Raw genomic sequence first — 15,177 nt, 5'->3', positions numbered from 1 at the left:
TACAATAAAGACAACCTGTCTTCATATTAATAAAACCTACTTATTTCAGTTGCCTAGTTTGGTTTTCCGAACGATTATTAAGGACAAACCGACAGTTTAAGTTCACATTTTTGATATTAGTTATGAATATTGGGATATACCTACTGTTCTAAATCGATTTGGATGATTGAACTTTATCACGTAATCTTTCAACAAAAAAAAAATAACAAGCAAAAAGATCACTCGTTTAAAAATCATGATTTATTTTCATGTAACTATATAGATTAATGTTCATAGATTGTATCGGCTTCGCAAACAGTTTTAGAAGTTGACTAATAGACCGTATAATTACGCACGTGTGCTTTAAAACAAAAAACAAAGTCAATACTCGTAATTAATCACGATTACATGTACTGAGTTTGAAGTACTTTTTAGTTTTTTTTATTAATACTTTTCATTGGTAATGATACGTCATTAAGAAATGTGGGGCTGTCTTTGTACCGATATTATTTAAAGTTGACAACTTGAGTCTAATATTTGGAATGACAAACAAAAAAGGGCTCATTAAAATAATTTGTTCGGTCGCAGCGTTTCTAAAGGTCTCTTTGACGACATAAATATCTCGAGTTGCCAGTTATAAGTTTTTTAAATATCTCAGTCTACTTATGGTTAGCATAAACATTATCCATTTAAATACTTACTTTTCAAATTGGAGCAACGTAACATTCAATTCTAGAATAGTAATAAAAAAAAGTTTTTTCTCCACCGCGTTGGTACGTTTTTCGTCGACACAGTGTAGGCACCTTATTATAAATCCTTGAGCATCAAGTCGGAGTGAGACATAACGGTGAGGACCAGTCAACTTATTAGCACGTGATACCCACCATACGTGGTAAGCAGAACTGTAGCTATTCACTAAAACATAACCAGGTACATGTTACGAAATAAAAGTTTGAAAAAAAATTACAAAAAAAAATATGTTAAAACATCAAAGAGCCAGCTTATTAAAACACAATATGGTCACAACTTAGAACTATAGTCGATCCTTCTCAAGACCATGTTTTTAAGATAATTATAATAGAAGGAGAAGAGAAGACTAGAAGTCAATACATCGCTGCGTTGATTATGTTAAGAGGGTTAATCAGATTTAAGGTACAATACAATATGCCAAGTGATAATATTGAAACTTGAATTCCTATGAACTATGATCTGGGTGTATGATACGGAAATGCATCATACTCTGCATTTATTAAAATCATTACACACCACAATCAAATAACATGGTTTGTAGGTACGCTACCTAGCTAGTAACTTAGTTTTTTTACGTTTACTACGAAGTTCTCACGACCGCCTTTTCTATAATAACCTCTTTTCACGATTTATAGCAATTGCCGGATAGAAATTAAATACTCTACATCCTATACAAAACCTCGATTAATTGCTAAGCGCAAAACATATTATTACCGATACTTGGATATATAAAATTACCTTATCTTTTCAATGCCTAATTCACACGGTTTCTATTAAATTTATTAAATTACTTAATGTCCTGCCTTCTTACCAACTATGTTGGGGTCGGCTTCCAGTCTAACCAGATGCAGCTGAGCATGTGTTTTACAAGGAGCGACTGCCTATCTGACCTCTTCAACCCAGTTACCCGGGCAACCCAATACCCCTTGGTTAGACTGGTTGTCAGTCTTACTGGCTTTTGACTACCCCATATACCTATAGTTTACATAAAATTTCGTCGAAATCGGTTCAGAGTAAAAGCGTGACAGATACATTTTAATTTGATATAATGTTGTTAATTAAGTAAAGAGGAAATGTAGACGCTAAAATAAAAACTATATTAAAATCTAGATCTTATATTTTATAGCCACTCACACTTGACCGTGAAATTGTATTATTAGCGAAGCAGAGCACATCGAAAACATTAACTCAATAAAACCAACTTAAATTGCATTTCTTTTCTTAAAACATTAAGCTAATTTCAACCTTAATACCCAGTACACAAGACTTACCATTCATTTTCTTGATAACAGACGTAACTTTGGTATAAAACAATTAGATATTTTCGACATGTATCCATTTAAATTTCAATTCTATGCGGAAAAGAATAAGGTTGTTAATATAGTTTCTGTTAAAACAATGGAATTTCCTAAATATGAAGATAGTTATGAGAACAATCGACAGAGACAACCTAGATCTTGTTAATTATACCGCGATGACCACTTCTTATTATTTGTAAGTTTATAAAACAAAGAACAACTTAATACTAAGTCGTTACTACCACATTAAGGTAATTAAGTGTATAGGAGACTAGCCGTTTTCCCGCGGTTTCACCCGCGTCCCGTGGGAGCTGCTGCCCTCACCGGGATAAAATTATAGCCTATGTTACTCGCAGATAATATAGCTTTCTAATGGTGAAAGAATATTTAAAATCGGTCGAGTAGTTTTTGAGTTTATCCATTACAACCAAACAAACAAGCAAAGTTTTCCTCTTCATAATATTAGTATAGATATCGAGATGCGTTGCTATAGAAACCAAAATACTGTAAGTTACTGAATAGCCGTAGAAAGTCTGTGCCCTATAGAGTCCAAAGTCAAAGTCATTTATTTCATTTAGGCCTTTACAAGCACTTATGAACGTCAAAAATTATAAATAGGTTGGATTCTAGTTGCCCATTCCAAAAGTAGCTTCCTATGGAGAAGAACGGGCAAGAAACTCCATGGTTACTCTTTTTTTGCATATTATTTCCTTCTATGCTATAAAATGTAGATAAAAATTAAAAGTTAATTATGTATCTGTGAATTTCTTCCTACAATTTTCTGCAAAATATCTATTAGGCTACCCGTAAAACTTAGGTACTACCTATCAACCTTTAAACAATTGCAATTATTAATCAAACCTATACTTAAGAGGACGCATAGGAAAATTTGGCGCCAATGATCTCAATTTTTGTCAGTAAATACAAAACGGATCAAAATACAACTTGGTTACCTGAAAGTTCATGATAAAAACCTTATTTTGTTAGTTTTCAAAACATGATTAGGTAACTTTTTAATAGAGAAAAATATATCAAACATACCTACCTCTTTTTAAAAAGCGATTCACATATTATGGGCAAAGTGACCGATTTAAGCCTCTTAACTTTTTTCGTAGTTGAGTATATACATACGAAGAAATATTTATCAAATTATCATTTCTAAATTATAAAATTACAAAACCATTTTGTCGCTTACGTCTTTTAGTTATAAGCTAGCGCGCATATTGTAATCCTCGCCCCGCTCAGACGCTCCGTCCCCTCTTGGCCTCTTAGGTGCGCGTGCCGGTTATGGAATTATTGTTTACCAATTCGTCGCTTTAATCACTCACTTAAGGCTTTACAACCTTTTGACTACCTATAGGTATCTATAGTCTATACATACTTAATAAAACTGACCACAGACAAAAGCCCACAAAAATTCCCGTTAAAACTTCAAAGACACGTTTGCCCCGTGAAAACCTGACTGCCAACGGATTCCCATCATAACGTAATCATAATAAAACTTATAATTATCACTGGACATAAATATGATACCTAATTTGGTGCAGAGGACTGAACAAGTTTTCAAACTACATGGGAAACGAGTTCTAGCGGTCTGACAGACTGTACTTGGATAGTGGGGCTATGAAATCAGAGGGTAAAGTAGCGAGTTGATTGGGACGCTGTTGCGGGATTTTTTTGCGTATGAAAGTTTTGTGGAGTTCTGGTTAATATTCTAGTAACTTGTTAAAGCTTGCGAAGGTTATAAAAAAGTATATCCTTAACTGAAAGAAAAGTTTACAACATCTCACAATTTAGTAACACAATATTCGATTTGAATGCGATATGATATGATTTCCAACTGACAAGAAGTCTTTGCCAAGTTGTGGGTTAGCTTACACACTGTTATAGTTACTGTGTAAATCTGGATCATTTCGTCGAGTTTAAAATAATTTGGAAGTACGGGTCTCAAAAGTATTTAAGAGACACTTTCCCACGGTCACAATACTCATTTTAAGGACAGGATGACAATAGCCAAATGCCAAATGCCCAAGCTTAAATGCTCGTGCACTATAATATGTATGTCCTGCGCAGCTGGCTGATCTCCTTAAATGAGAACAGCCGCCGTGGCCGAAGTCGGCCGTGGACGCCATTATAATCAGCTTGAAATAAAATGTTTACAGTTGTCTTATCAATACTGCTATTAGCTCTTTAAAAATACCTACTATACAGCCACAAACTCCAACCCGCCAACTCTCATCCACCCGCTGACTCCCTACCCCCACAATCCGCTCCTTATTTGTCTACCAGCGATCGGGGTACAGTTACCCACAATATTATCTAGACGCTCACAATAGGTTTAATCGTGCGATACAGTCGTGACGTACTATCGGCGACAGAACCGTTCCCAAGTATTATTTTTGGTATCAAAATCGTGATGATGGGGTAAAATCAGTTTTTGGACTTTGTGAGATGTTTGCTTTGAGGAAAATGTTTGGAAAAATATTTTTGTGGGATTCATTTACTATATTATGCTGTAAAATGTGTCATATAATGCTTTGTGCCTTATGTACGTAGATACTACGAAAAATTACATTTATAAAATGCTAATCATATATCAGCTACGTTAGTCCTCTTTTGAAGAATTTAGCCTAAGTTAATAAGCCGATATAAATTATAAATCGAGACACCAGGATAAAATGCTTACTAATGTTATAAACGCGATAGTTGAACCAATGCTATTTAAAATTTGCATTTTTTATCCGGGTGCGGGAAGTAGTAACCTAGGCACAAGGATGGAACACTGAGGAATAGCTATAGAGAAAAAGAATACTTTTCAAAGTTTAAATAAGGAACCATTTAAAGAGTTTCATGATCTGTTCAATCAGATAAATTCTAACGAGTTTGCATTGCTATCGGAACCTCTTTTTAATTCGAACTATAATTTTTATCTATGATCTTCTTTTTGAGCTTTTTGAAAGTCATCATTGGGTTGGAATAGTGAAGAACCAGTTTGTGAACGCGATTTTTGATCGCGACTCGTCAAGAGTAATTTTTCTTGAAGGGAACTTTGAGGATCACTAAATCGGACGAGAAAATTAAGGAACAATTCTGAAAAGATCATAAAAATATTGTACTCAACCAGCCTTTTAATTTGATGATGGTCTGTAGCCCAGATTTGTGACATAAATAGAATTTCAAACTAACTTTTCCAATATATAGCAAACCATTTTTATTTTCAAACTAAAATTGAACTACCGACTTAGATTAAAAAACCTGAAAACCATTCAAAAGCTCCTCAACTCACATTTTTATACCAGCTTACAAATCTTACACAACTGTTATACTGATACATACAAAAAATATCTATACATCATCCTCCGAGCCTTTTCCCAATCATGTTGGGGTCGGCTTCCAGTCTAACCGGATTCAGCTGAGTACCAGTGCTTTACAAGAAGCGACTGCCTATCTGACCTCCTCAACCCAGTTACCCGGGCAACCCGATACCCCTTGGTTAGACTGGTGTCAGACTTACTGGCTTCTGACTACCCGTAACGACTGCCAAGGATGTTCAATGACAGCCGGGACCTACAGTTTAACGTGCCATCCGAAACACAGTCAATGGTGTCTAAGACATACTTAGAAAGTACATACAAACTTAGAAAAGTTGCATTGGTACTTGCCTGACCTGGGATCGAACCCGCGCCCTCATACTTGAGAGGTTGGTCCTTTACCCACTAGGCCACCACGACTTTCGCATTTCACTTTCGCAAAAAATATCTATACATGACTTCTTATTACGCTAGCGACGAACGGAATTATATAATCGAATGTCAATCATGCTCAATGGCCGTCGCACCATATAAAAATATTAATTTGTGATTAATTCAAGACAGGTGCTTATTCCGTACCACTCGTTTAGTACTTCTATTTAAATGACAAATAGTAAGTATAAAAACTACAACAAAAACTGACTTCTAGTTTAAATCATCGCCTTCTTGGTCCGGGGTGGTTTAAAAAGTTACCTTTTTAAGAACGCGGGAGAGTTTTACCCAGTAAGAATCCAAATTGGACTCCGGTTGAAATGTCTAACTGTATGTCGTATGGTACCATATCCACAACTGACGGAGTGAATTGATGATTTACCACTTGAAAAAAAAACATAAACAAACCATTCTTTTTTATTTATTTTTTATTCTCATAACTAACGTAACTGTGGACAATATCCTCATTTCATTCCGGTCCATTGTATGACGAATCAAGAAAAATCACGAAACAATTGGAAGTGACGGCTGTCTTGCTGATAAGTATTATTTAAATAAGAAAGTTCGCGAAAGAAATAAAAGATACATGAGTGCATTTGTTCTTTCTTCACACAAAAGCTAACTCCTTCTGTCCCAATATCTGAATCCAATCCTAAACTCACCAAGCACACGAAGTCAAAAAACCCGACAAAATCTCAAGGAACCGTTATTCCAAAAAACGGTAACAAACCGAAAACTAATTAAGGCATAACGTATAAAACTTTAAAACAAACTGTATTACCAAGTTTAAGGTCAACGTACAAAAACAATAGCTGTTACGCATACGTTGCGCCGGCGCACGGCACAAGGGCAAATGGTATAATGTGTTAGGTAATTTTTAGCCAATCCTGTGATTGTGGAAAGAATTTTTATGTATCTTCTGTTTTATCTGCGTTTTTTGTAACTGTTTGGTTGGTAATAATTGGAGCCTGTTGGGTGCCAGTGTTTTAAATGAAGAGGCTATCCTATCTGATCTCTTTAACTCAGTTGTTTGCGTGATACGGTACCCCTTGGTAAGACTGGCAGTCAGACTTTTAAGCTTCTGACTATACGTAATTACTGTTATATGTTATAATGACTTGTACTTTCAATGCACGGTTACCCATCTATTGATCAACTGTAGCAAGCATAGCAACGTATCTAAGGTCTAAGTATTGTCTTGAAGTAATTGTCCAACAGTGACCTAAACTATCGCAACAAATCCTGGGCATATTTAATTTTGCATAAGCGTGTGAGTTAAAACATAAAAAGGAAAAAGAACACAAGTGATCATATCATTTGTTAGATATCATCGTCCAGCCGCTTTGAGCAAGCGTTGTGATTAACACTCATTCCTTCTCTACATGAGAAGAGGTCTGTACCCTGCTATCTTGCCATTACACCTTCAAATAACCCCAAAAGATTACACACTATTGTTATATCTACCTCAGCAACATCACACTATCAATGCTGGTAGTTGACCGGTATTCAATATCTATTACAGAGTGTTAAGAAGCGATAAATGACATAAGTATGAGCTTATTATCAGACCTTAGGTATATGAGCTTTATCGGTAATCCTGAATTCTAGCGCGTAGAACGGTATATGTGCTTTGGCGATACAGGAATCTGATACATAATCTATTCATAATTTGTAATAAAGAGGAGTTTTTTTAGGGTTCCGTACCCAGAGGGTAAAACGGGACCCTATTGTTTTCGCTCCTCTGTCCGTCCGTCCGTCTGTCAACAGGCTGTATCTCATGAACCGTGATAGTTAGAGGAAACAAATACTGAAAACTAGAATAAAATAAATATTTTGGGGGGCTCCTATACAACAAACGTGATTTTTTTGATTATTTTCTAATCAATGGTACGGAACCCTTCGTGCCCGAGTCCGACTCGCACTTGGCCGCTTTTTGTTTGTTTGTGCTCTAAAGACCCCGAACCGATTTCTTCATAGTTGGAAAGCTACACTTTTCCCGAGTAACATAGGCTATATTTTATCCCGGTACGAGCAGTAGTTGAAACGAGACGCGGGTGGCGTGGTTTCACCACGAGAAAATGGCTAGTGTTTAATCTATATATTTTAATTGTGATTGTAAATATGTCTGTCTGTCTGTTGCAGACTTTTTGATGTAAGGATAGTAAATGATTAACTTAGAAGTTGATTGAAATCTTAAGAAGAGTCTAGATACCTGTTAGGAGGAAAAAAGCTAAGTTTCACTCTGAATGCTATTTCTAATAATCGTAAGACCAGGTGCTTAGCCTGAGGTAAAAAGTTCGACTTTTATTTCAAAAAACAAAATACATAACATTAGTTGTAAAATAAAATTGAACGTAAACTTCTGGCCACAAAAAAGGAGCCACTTTAATTTTCATAAAACTAAAATAGCCAATACTACTTACTAATATTGCAAATAAGGTGCTAAGCAACTAAAATATAATAACAAATTTTACGGTACCAAAACCCATGAAAATGCTATTCTCCACCCGTAACAAATCAATAAGAATGTCCATCATTGATATTGCATAACCAAACATCTTTGGAGCAAATGGTTAGAGTATATACTGCAAACTTTAAGTCGGCCGATAGTTTGTTTGGGCTCATAAATCAGTATGAAGATGAATGGTAGTATGCACAAATAACAATTTTCTTAAAAAATATATTTTTTAAACCATTCATACTCATATAATATTTATATTTGCTTTCCACATTTTTTCAAGTGTTATTTATGGTACATTATTTTAGTTACATTTGGCTAAGAAAAATAATTGTGGACCCTGTTAGGGCACTGCGACATTAGGCATTTAATGCCAGTACATATAAATCATACATTATATTAGGTAGTTATTTACATCATAATTTCAGAATAGGTTAATAATTTAACTATATTTATTTATTTTTATACTTTGTAGATTTACATTATCATTACGTTATAGTAAGTATGAAAAAAATACAATATTAGTCGAGATTTATAATCTATACTAATCAGTACTAATATTATAAAGAGGAAAACTTAGTTTTTTTGTTTGTAATGGATAAACTCAAAAACTACTGGACCGATTTTTAATATTCTTTCACCATTAGAAAGCTATATTATCTGCGAGTAACATAGGCTATATTTTATCTCGGTGCGGGCAGTAGCTCCCACGGAACGCGGGTCAAACCGCGGGAAAATGGCTAGTATTAGTATATTAACTATTGTAGTGTATTGTATCCATCAGTTCAACTGTCGGGCGACTGTTTAGTCTACAGTGTGCGGCAACTCTTAGTCATTGTGGCGAAGTATTTATCGATAAATAACTACACGCATTGTATAACGGTGGTTTTATAACCGACGTTATTGACCGATCATTTCTTTGTTGTTCTGTTAGCTAATCGAACGTTTAGAGGTTACGGTTAGTATTTGTTGCACTGGATAAGGAAAATTTTCGTGAGGAGAAATATCGAGGATTTGTGAATAAATCTGACATTGTAAAGCAATAAGTTGGTTTGTTTGGTTGAGAGCGCCAAACTCGACAAGTACTGGTTCAATTTGATGCTATAGTTTATTTTTGCCTAGTTGCCACAAGACAACAAAAATCGAGAGAGAATGAATTAAGATCGTCTAATTTACGTCTAGTTATTGTTTTATGTATCTAATTGTATGTCTGTACGTATATTTATCAATAACAAGTAGTAGAACTAATTTCATAGGACACCAAATCATTTACCTAATTGCAATTTCTTGCATTTATCACCACTGCCCACTGTCATAAAAACACCAACACACATTTTTACGCGCGTCGTCGCTTCTCAACATTCTGTGTGCGCTCTGTATTAGTAATCTATATTAGAATATAAACAATTTATACCTCTCATACCATCAGTTTACACTTTACGCGGCACGTGATCTGCGTTTATTGTAAAACTGGGTTTTCCTCTCGGTTAACCGAAGTTTAGTTTAACGGTTTTAACCGCATACAGTAGCAATTGCGTTTATTTATGTGTAACACATACAGTTTCGGAGATGAGGAAGTTTTACTCAATAGTTTTGGGTTGAGAAATTCTGGAAGCTGTCCAGTAGTTACAAAGGTTGAATGTTACATACAAACTTTCTATTACCTGTCTGTTTATGACATCAGACATTATTGTCTTTTTGTTCCTTACTTACTGGTGGTAATGAGTATTTGATAACATTGTTGATCCTATTAAAACATAAGCAATTGTCCACATGTTTTCCTAAGTAAACGCCTATCTTGTACATTATTAACATATATTTTCTCTCTCTTCCACAGATGTGACTAAACCCACGATGGCAGCCACAGACGGCCAAGTAGTGGCCGCAGCGTCACGCTGGTGCGACGAGGGCAGCTACCTCCGAGAGTTCGCCATCAAAAACCGACTCCCAAGCGTCGCGAAAATCATTAAAGGACAATATGGAGGTCTTGGAGTCCCCACGCTACCAAGCCCCGGGCTACAAAGCACAGCACTCCTTGTATCTGCAGGAAAGAGAAAGAAAATCATCGCTCAAGCTATCAAACTTAAAGAAGGAAGACGGATGGTCAGTGTCGGACCTAGGATAGCTATCCCCGAAACTTATAAAGGGTACTTTGAACTGTTAAGCGAAGAAGGCCGGGCTGTAAGGTGCATTGAATCAGTGTCAGAACTGGCTAGAAGGAAGCTTGATGACGGATGCCTTGTTAGAGAGCCAGTTAGAGTTATTTGTGCTAAGACAGACTTAGATGGTAATGTCACTGCTGATGGAGCCAGGAATCTGCCTGCTGGAGAAGTTATCATGCCAAGAGGAGAAACTTTCTTAGGCAAGAACAAGTATTTGAAATGCACTGATGCTAAAGGCGATATGGTTTTGTTAAGTTTGGATCAAAGGGGGAAATTTTCAGCAGTCGCTAAAGAGGAGAATATAAGTGGTGTGCATACAGCTAAGACTTTACTGACAAAACGTCTGCCTATAACTGTGAGGCTAGTACATGGTACTCCGCCGAGAGGTCTTAAGAGTGCCAGCCATTTTGCTCCAGAATTAAGACTGCTGTCAATGTATGAAGAAGAACATGTTTTTGCTCTTCCCCTTCCAAAAGAAGGCAATGCATTAGTAGCCCTACCTTTGGCAGCACCATTAAAAATGCAAAGATGCAAAAATGAGGAACAAATAAAGAACTTCATGGAGTTCTCTAGATTAGTGGAAAAGTGCAATCGTTTGTTAGTAGATGTTGTAGACAGAATACACGTATTAGACGGAAAGTTAGGAGACCCGAAGAGGCTTTTGAATGGGCCCCTACATGCACCGCCGTTAGTCAAAACTGGATATTTCCTTCGGCGCAGTGCCTCTTCTGACACGGCGAACCAACATAAACACATGTCACGCCACAACCACATTTACAGCAGTCATCGAGACGAGAACAGTATCCCAGATGAGTACGATGAGATAGACCAAATTTATGACTACGTCAGGGGCTTCGCTCCACTTCCTAAAAACATTAAAGCTTCATATTCAAACGAGCCAACTCCACGACACGAGTCTGCACCATCATCGCCGGCTGCCACTCCTATCCACATGCCTCTAATCACAGAAATAAAGCCAGAACCACCGCCAATAGAAACCATACCAACAAAGAAGCCATTAAACATCCAAAAAGCTGAAAAGAGAACTAGAAAAGCACCTACACCAATTAAGGAAACCCCAGTTACTGTATACAAGGAGAAATGTTCCATAGCACCGGCGCCTAACCTGCCTAAACTATACATCAAAAATAGTGTGAACAACAATAAGAATAGGATGGTATTCCGTCAAAAAAGTACTTCGCCGACTAAAGAGGCCCCTAGTCCCGTCGCTAGTCCTATACGACCAATAAAAGGTGACTCTCCAATTTTCAATATAAGATATAAGAGCTTATCGAACATCCATCAGGCTATGGAATTAGATGGTACTTTAGACTCAAGTCATTCTGGAGGGAGGACGTCGGGCGATTCTGGGAATGGTCCTAAACTCCCAGAGAAGAGATCTAGGAAGTTAAGCAGACCGAAGTCACTGACGAACCTGGTTTGGGAGCTCAAGGGGTGCCCAGATCCAGATAAACCTAAAACTAGAGTTAAGAATGAAGGCTACAAGAAGATTGGTAACAAATTGTCTTTGGGAGCTCAGAAGAGGGTGCCGACGTTGTATCTTTAAAATTTTGGTAAGTTTCTCATCTGTTTTCAATATTAACATTAAAGTAACACATTTCATACTCGTCCATTAACAAATTAGAATGCTGAGCCATTTCGAAGATAGGTTTTGGGAGTTTAAACACTTAGACAGCTCCAACCTTAAAACATGTGCCTAAAGAAGTACTGACGTTATTACTCGACATCAACCATCTTCTCGATCATTTTTGAAGCTCTGAACCTAGTTACCAAGCCCGGTACCTTTTAAACCACGTTTTCTAATAAGATGGCTCATGTCTAGATAACCTTTTACACTTAAATCCAGGAAAAACCACATAAAATTATACTGCGTTGCTATCGACATCTAAGAGAATTCTATTTGAATACATTTGATTGGAAAGGCAGGTACCAACTTTTCTAAGTTTGTGTGTACTTTCTAAGTATATCTTAGACACCAATGACTGTTTCGGATGGCACGTTAAACTGTAAGTCCCGGCTGTCAGTGAACATCCTTGGCAGTCGTTACGGGTAGTCAAAAGCCAGTAAGTCTGACACCAGTCTAACCAAGGGGTATTGGGTTGTACGGGTAACTGGGTTGAGGAGGTCAGATATGCAGTCGCTTCTTGTAAAGCACTGGTACTCAGCTGCATCTGGTTAGACTGGAAGCCGACCCCAACATAGTTGGGAAAAAGGCTCGGAGGATGATGACATTTGATTTGGAAACTGTCCTTAGTATTTAACATGTAATTTAACTTTAGCATGTAAACTTTTACTATCTTATAGGCATTCAAGTCAGAGGTCGAGACCTTATGCATTGCATCTTCAATCTTATTCGCGTGTTTGTTTACTAAAATAGTGTCTGTATAGGTAAATGAAGTTCCTACATTGCAGGCTCACTGTTTTTATTTTATTTCGAAACTTATTCATTACTTTTTCTATCTTCAACATGTCATACTGAAAACTTTAAATAGTTTCTTTAGAAAAAAAAATATATTTTACTTTGACTTAAAATCTGGTCGATTTCAATGAATGTCAAAGTCTGAATTAAGATTAAACATCCCGGCTTCTTTTTCGCAGCAAAAACACGTAAGAAGTTTAGAATGGTGGGCGTTTGAAAAGTGCTTATTTATGAGCTCAATTTTGACAAACGTGTCTTCAAACTAAAATTAACATGTAAATCAAAGTGACTCAAATTCATTGGCACCAAGTGTACAAACATCAAATGTCACTACGAATTCACAAACACGTTACAATCTTCTAAACTATGTAAAACACGTATTATCAATGCAATTACACGATTCACGTACAAACATACATACGAACATGTGATTTCTATCATAAATCGTTGTGTTGGCAAATCTTTGGAGCTGTGGACGCATTTATACAGTCATTTGTTTATTTGTTTAAAGGTAATGACGAATGTGAAATATTAGGTCGATATGTCAAAAGTAACGCTCAAACGCTCGTAATATAATGCTCAATCCTTCTCCGTGTGAGAGGAGGCCTGTACCCAGCAGTGGGACGATAAAAAGGCTGTAACATTTAACAACATGTTAAAAGTAGGTAGTAAGCTGGTAGACTTTTCTGAGTAGGACGTTATTTGAGGTAGGATAGACCTGCTTTAAAAAGCCAACAAACTGTAGAACTAATAGAACCCCATCCATGTTATTCTGGATTCCTTTGTATACCAGGGCTTTAAGTCATTCATATCCTATTTGAAAGTTCCCTTTGAGCACCTTGAAGAAATAGGGATTTTTCATAATATCCATCTCCAGTGTCCTTTTTACTTGTAGAATTAATTTTATCTACTTAAACCGATTATGTTTTTTATCTCAATCCACCAGGACAATTGTTTTCTTGCTTGAGCAAGTATGTAATTACCTCGTCTCCTAATGATTCACAATATTATTATGTAGGTAATATTTCGGCTATCAAACACAAATTTTTATTCCAATCCAACCTATATTTTAAACCCCATCAAAATACAAAATAAACATCCATACAAATTATCGATTTAAATTCCCGTTCGTCTTACACAAATGTGTAAACACAGTTTCAAATGTCACTAACACATCGTGATATGCCAACCGCAAAGTTTCCTATAAATTGTGAAAATGAAAAGCTCGGTACATCAGTATCGATCCCTAGTATTTTGTAACTCCGAATTCTTGAATCGAATAGGTTATTCCGATTTGTAATTAAGCAAATTGTGTTCATGTTTCGATTGTAGTAAATGATTTAGGTTCTTTGTTAATTATTATCGTTTGTTTGTTGTTTAATCTATACTAATATTATAAAGCTGAAGAGTTTGTTTTTTTGTTTGTTTGAACGCGCTAATCTCAGGAACTACTGGTCCGATTTGAACAATTCTTTCGGTGTTAGATAGCTCATTTATCGAGGAAGGCATTATTCGGGTTCGTGCAGAGGTTCCCACGGGATGCGGGTGAAACCGCTGGCAGAAGCTAGTGATTAGTAAATTACGGAATGTAGTACTAAAGTGGCATTGTATATGATTGGCTACTATGAAGCTTAGAACACTCAATAAGATAATGCACAATCACCAACAGGTCAGCCAACCAGAATCTGTCAAATTTTACCAATCGAACGTTAATCTTCCACTATTGTGATAAGGTTGAAAATCTATTGAAGACATCATCATCTCCCGAGCCTTTTCCCAACTATGTATGTCGAGTTTCAGTCTAATCAGTTGAGCTGAGTACCAGTGTTTTACAAGAAGCGACTGCCTATCTGACCTTCTCAACCCAGTAACCCGGGCAACTCAATATCCCTTGGTAAGACTGGTTGTCAGACTTTCTGTCTTCTAGACGACTGCCAAAGATGTACAAAGGACAGATAAAGGGGTCATTTGATGATTTGATAATAACTGAAGTGATGATGAAAACATACAGGGTGTTGATAAAATATAGGTACAGTCAACTTCAGGTCCGTGGTAACAGTTTTATAGGAAAATCGTACTTATTGCTATTGAGTTAAGGTGCATGACAGTTACCACTGATGTACAGTCTACCGTACTTGAATGTTTTTATCAATGTAATGTTTAAGGAATTTGTTCCCAAGGCGACAATAGACAAAAGGTTATATCTCAATTGTTTTAGGTAACAATTATGCATTCGTACTTGTGCAATATCGTAGTGATTTTGTGCATAAGATTTTGTACTGAATTGTATGAATGGGGTATTAGATAAAATAAGTAGATATGGAAATTACGGTACATATAAATGCTT

The 15,177-nt window shown here is 36.4% G+C and overlaps 2 protein-coding genes across 3 annotated transcripts in view; both read left to right on the top strand.

Annotated features, from left to right (window-relative positions):
- Positions 1-10,075, top strand: part of LOC124642189 — a 59,428-nt gene extending 49,353 nt beyond the window's left edge. Inside the window, exon 2 of the mRNA XM_047180501.1 lies at positions 10,066-10,075. Within this exon, the coding sequence (XP_047036457.1) occupies positions 10,066-10,075 (10 nt within the window). The remainder of the gene's footprint in view (positions 1-10,065) is intronic.
- The window catches only part of LOC124642237, a 107,774-nt gene that overhangs the window by 83,771 nt on the left and 8,826 nt on the right, over positions 1-15,177 (top strand). For both annotated transcript variants that reach the window (XM_047180574.1, XM_047180573.1), the window contains exon 5: positions 10,066-11,964. In XM_047180574.1, coding sequence (XP_047036530.1) covers positions 10,083-11,957 — 1,875 coding nt within the window. In that variant the 5' untranslated portion in view covers positions 10,066-10,082 and the 3' untranslated portion in view covers positions 11,958-11,964. The remainder of the gene's footprint in view (positions 1-10,065; positions 11,965-15,177) is intronic.

This window comes from Helicoverpa zea, chromosome 24, assembly GCF_022581195.2.
Source record: "Helicoverpa zea isolate HzStark_Cry1AcR chromosome 24, ilHelZeax1.1, whole genome shotgun sequence".
NCBI lineage: Eukaryota > Metazoa > Arthropoda > Insecta > Lepidoptera > Noctuidae > Helicoverpa > Helicoverpa zea.
This window is presented reverse-complemented; position numbering and strand designations above follow the sequence as displayed.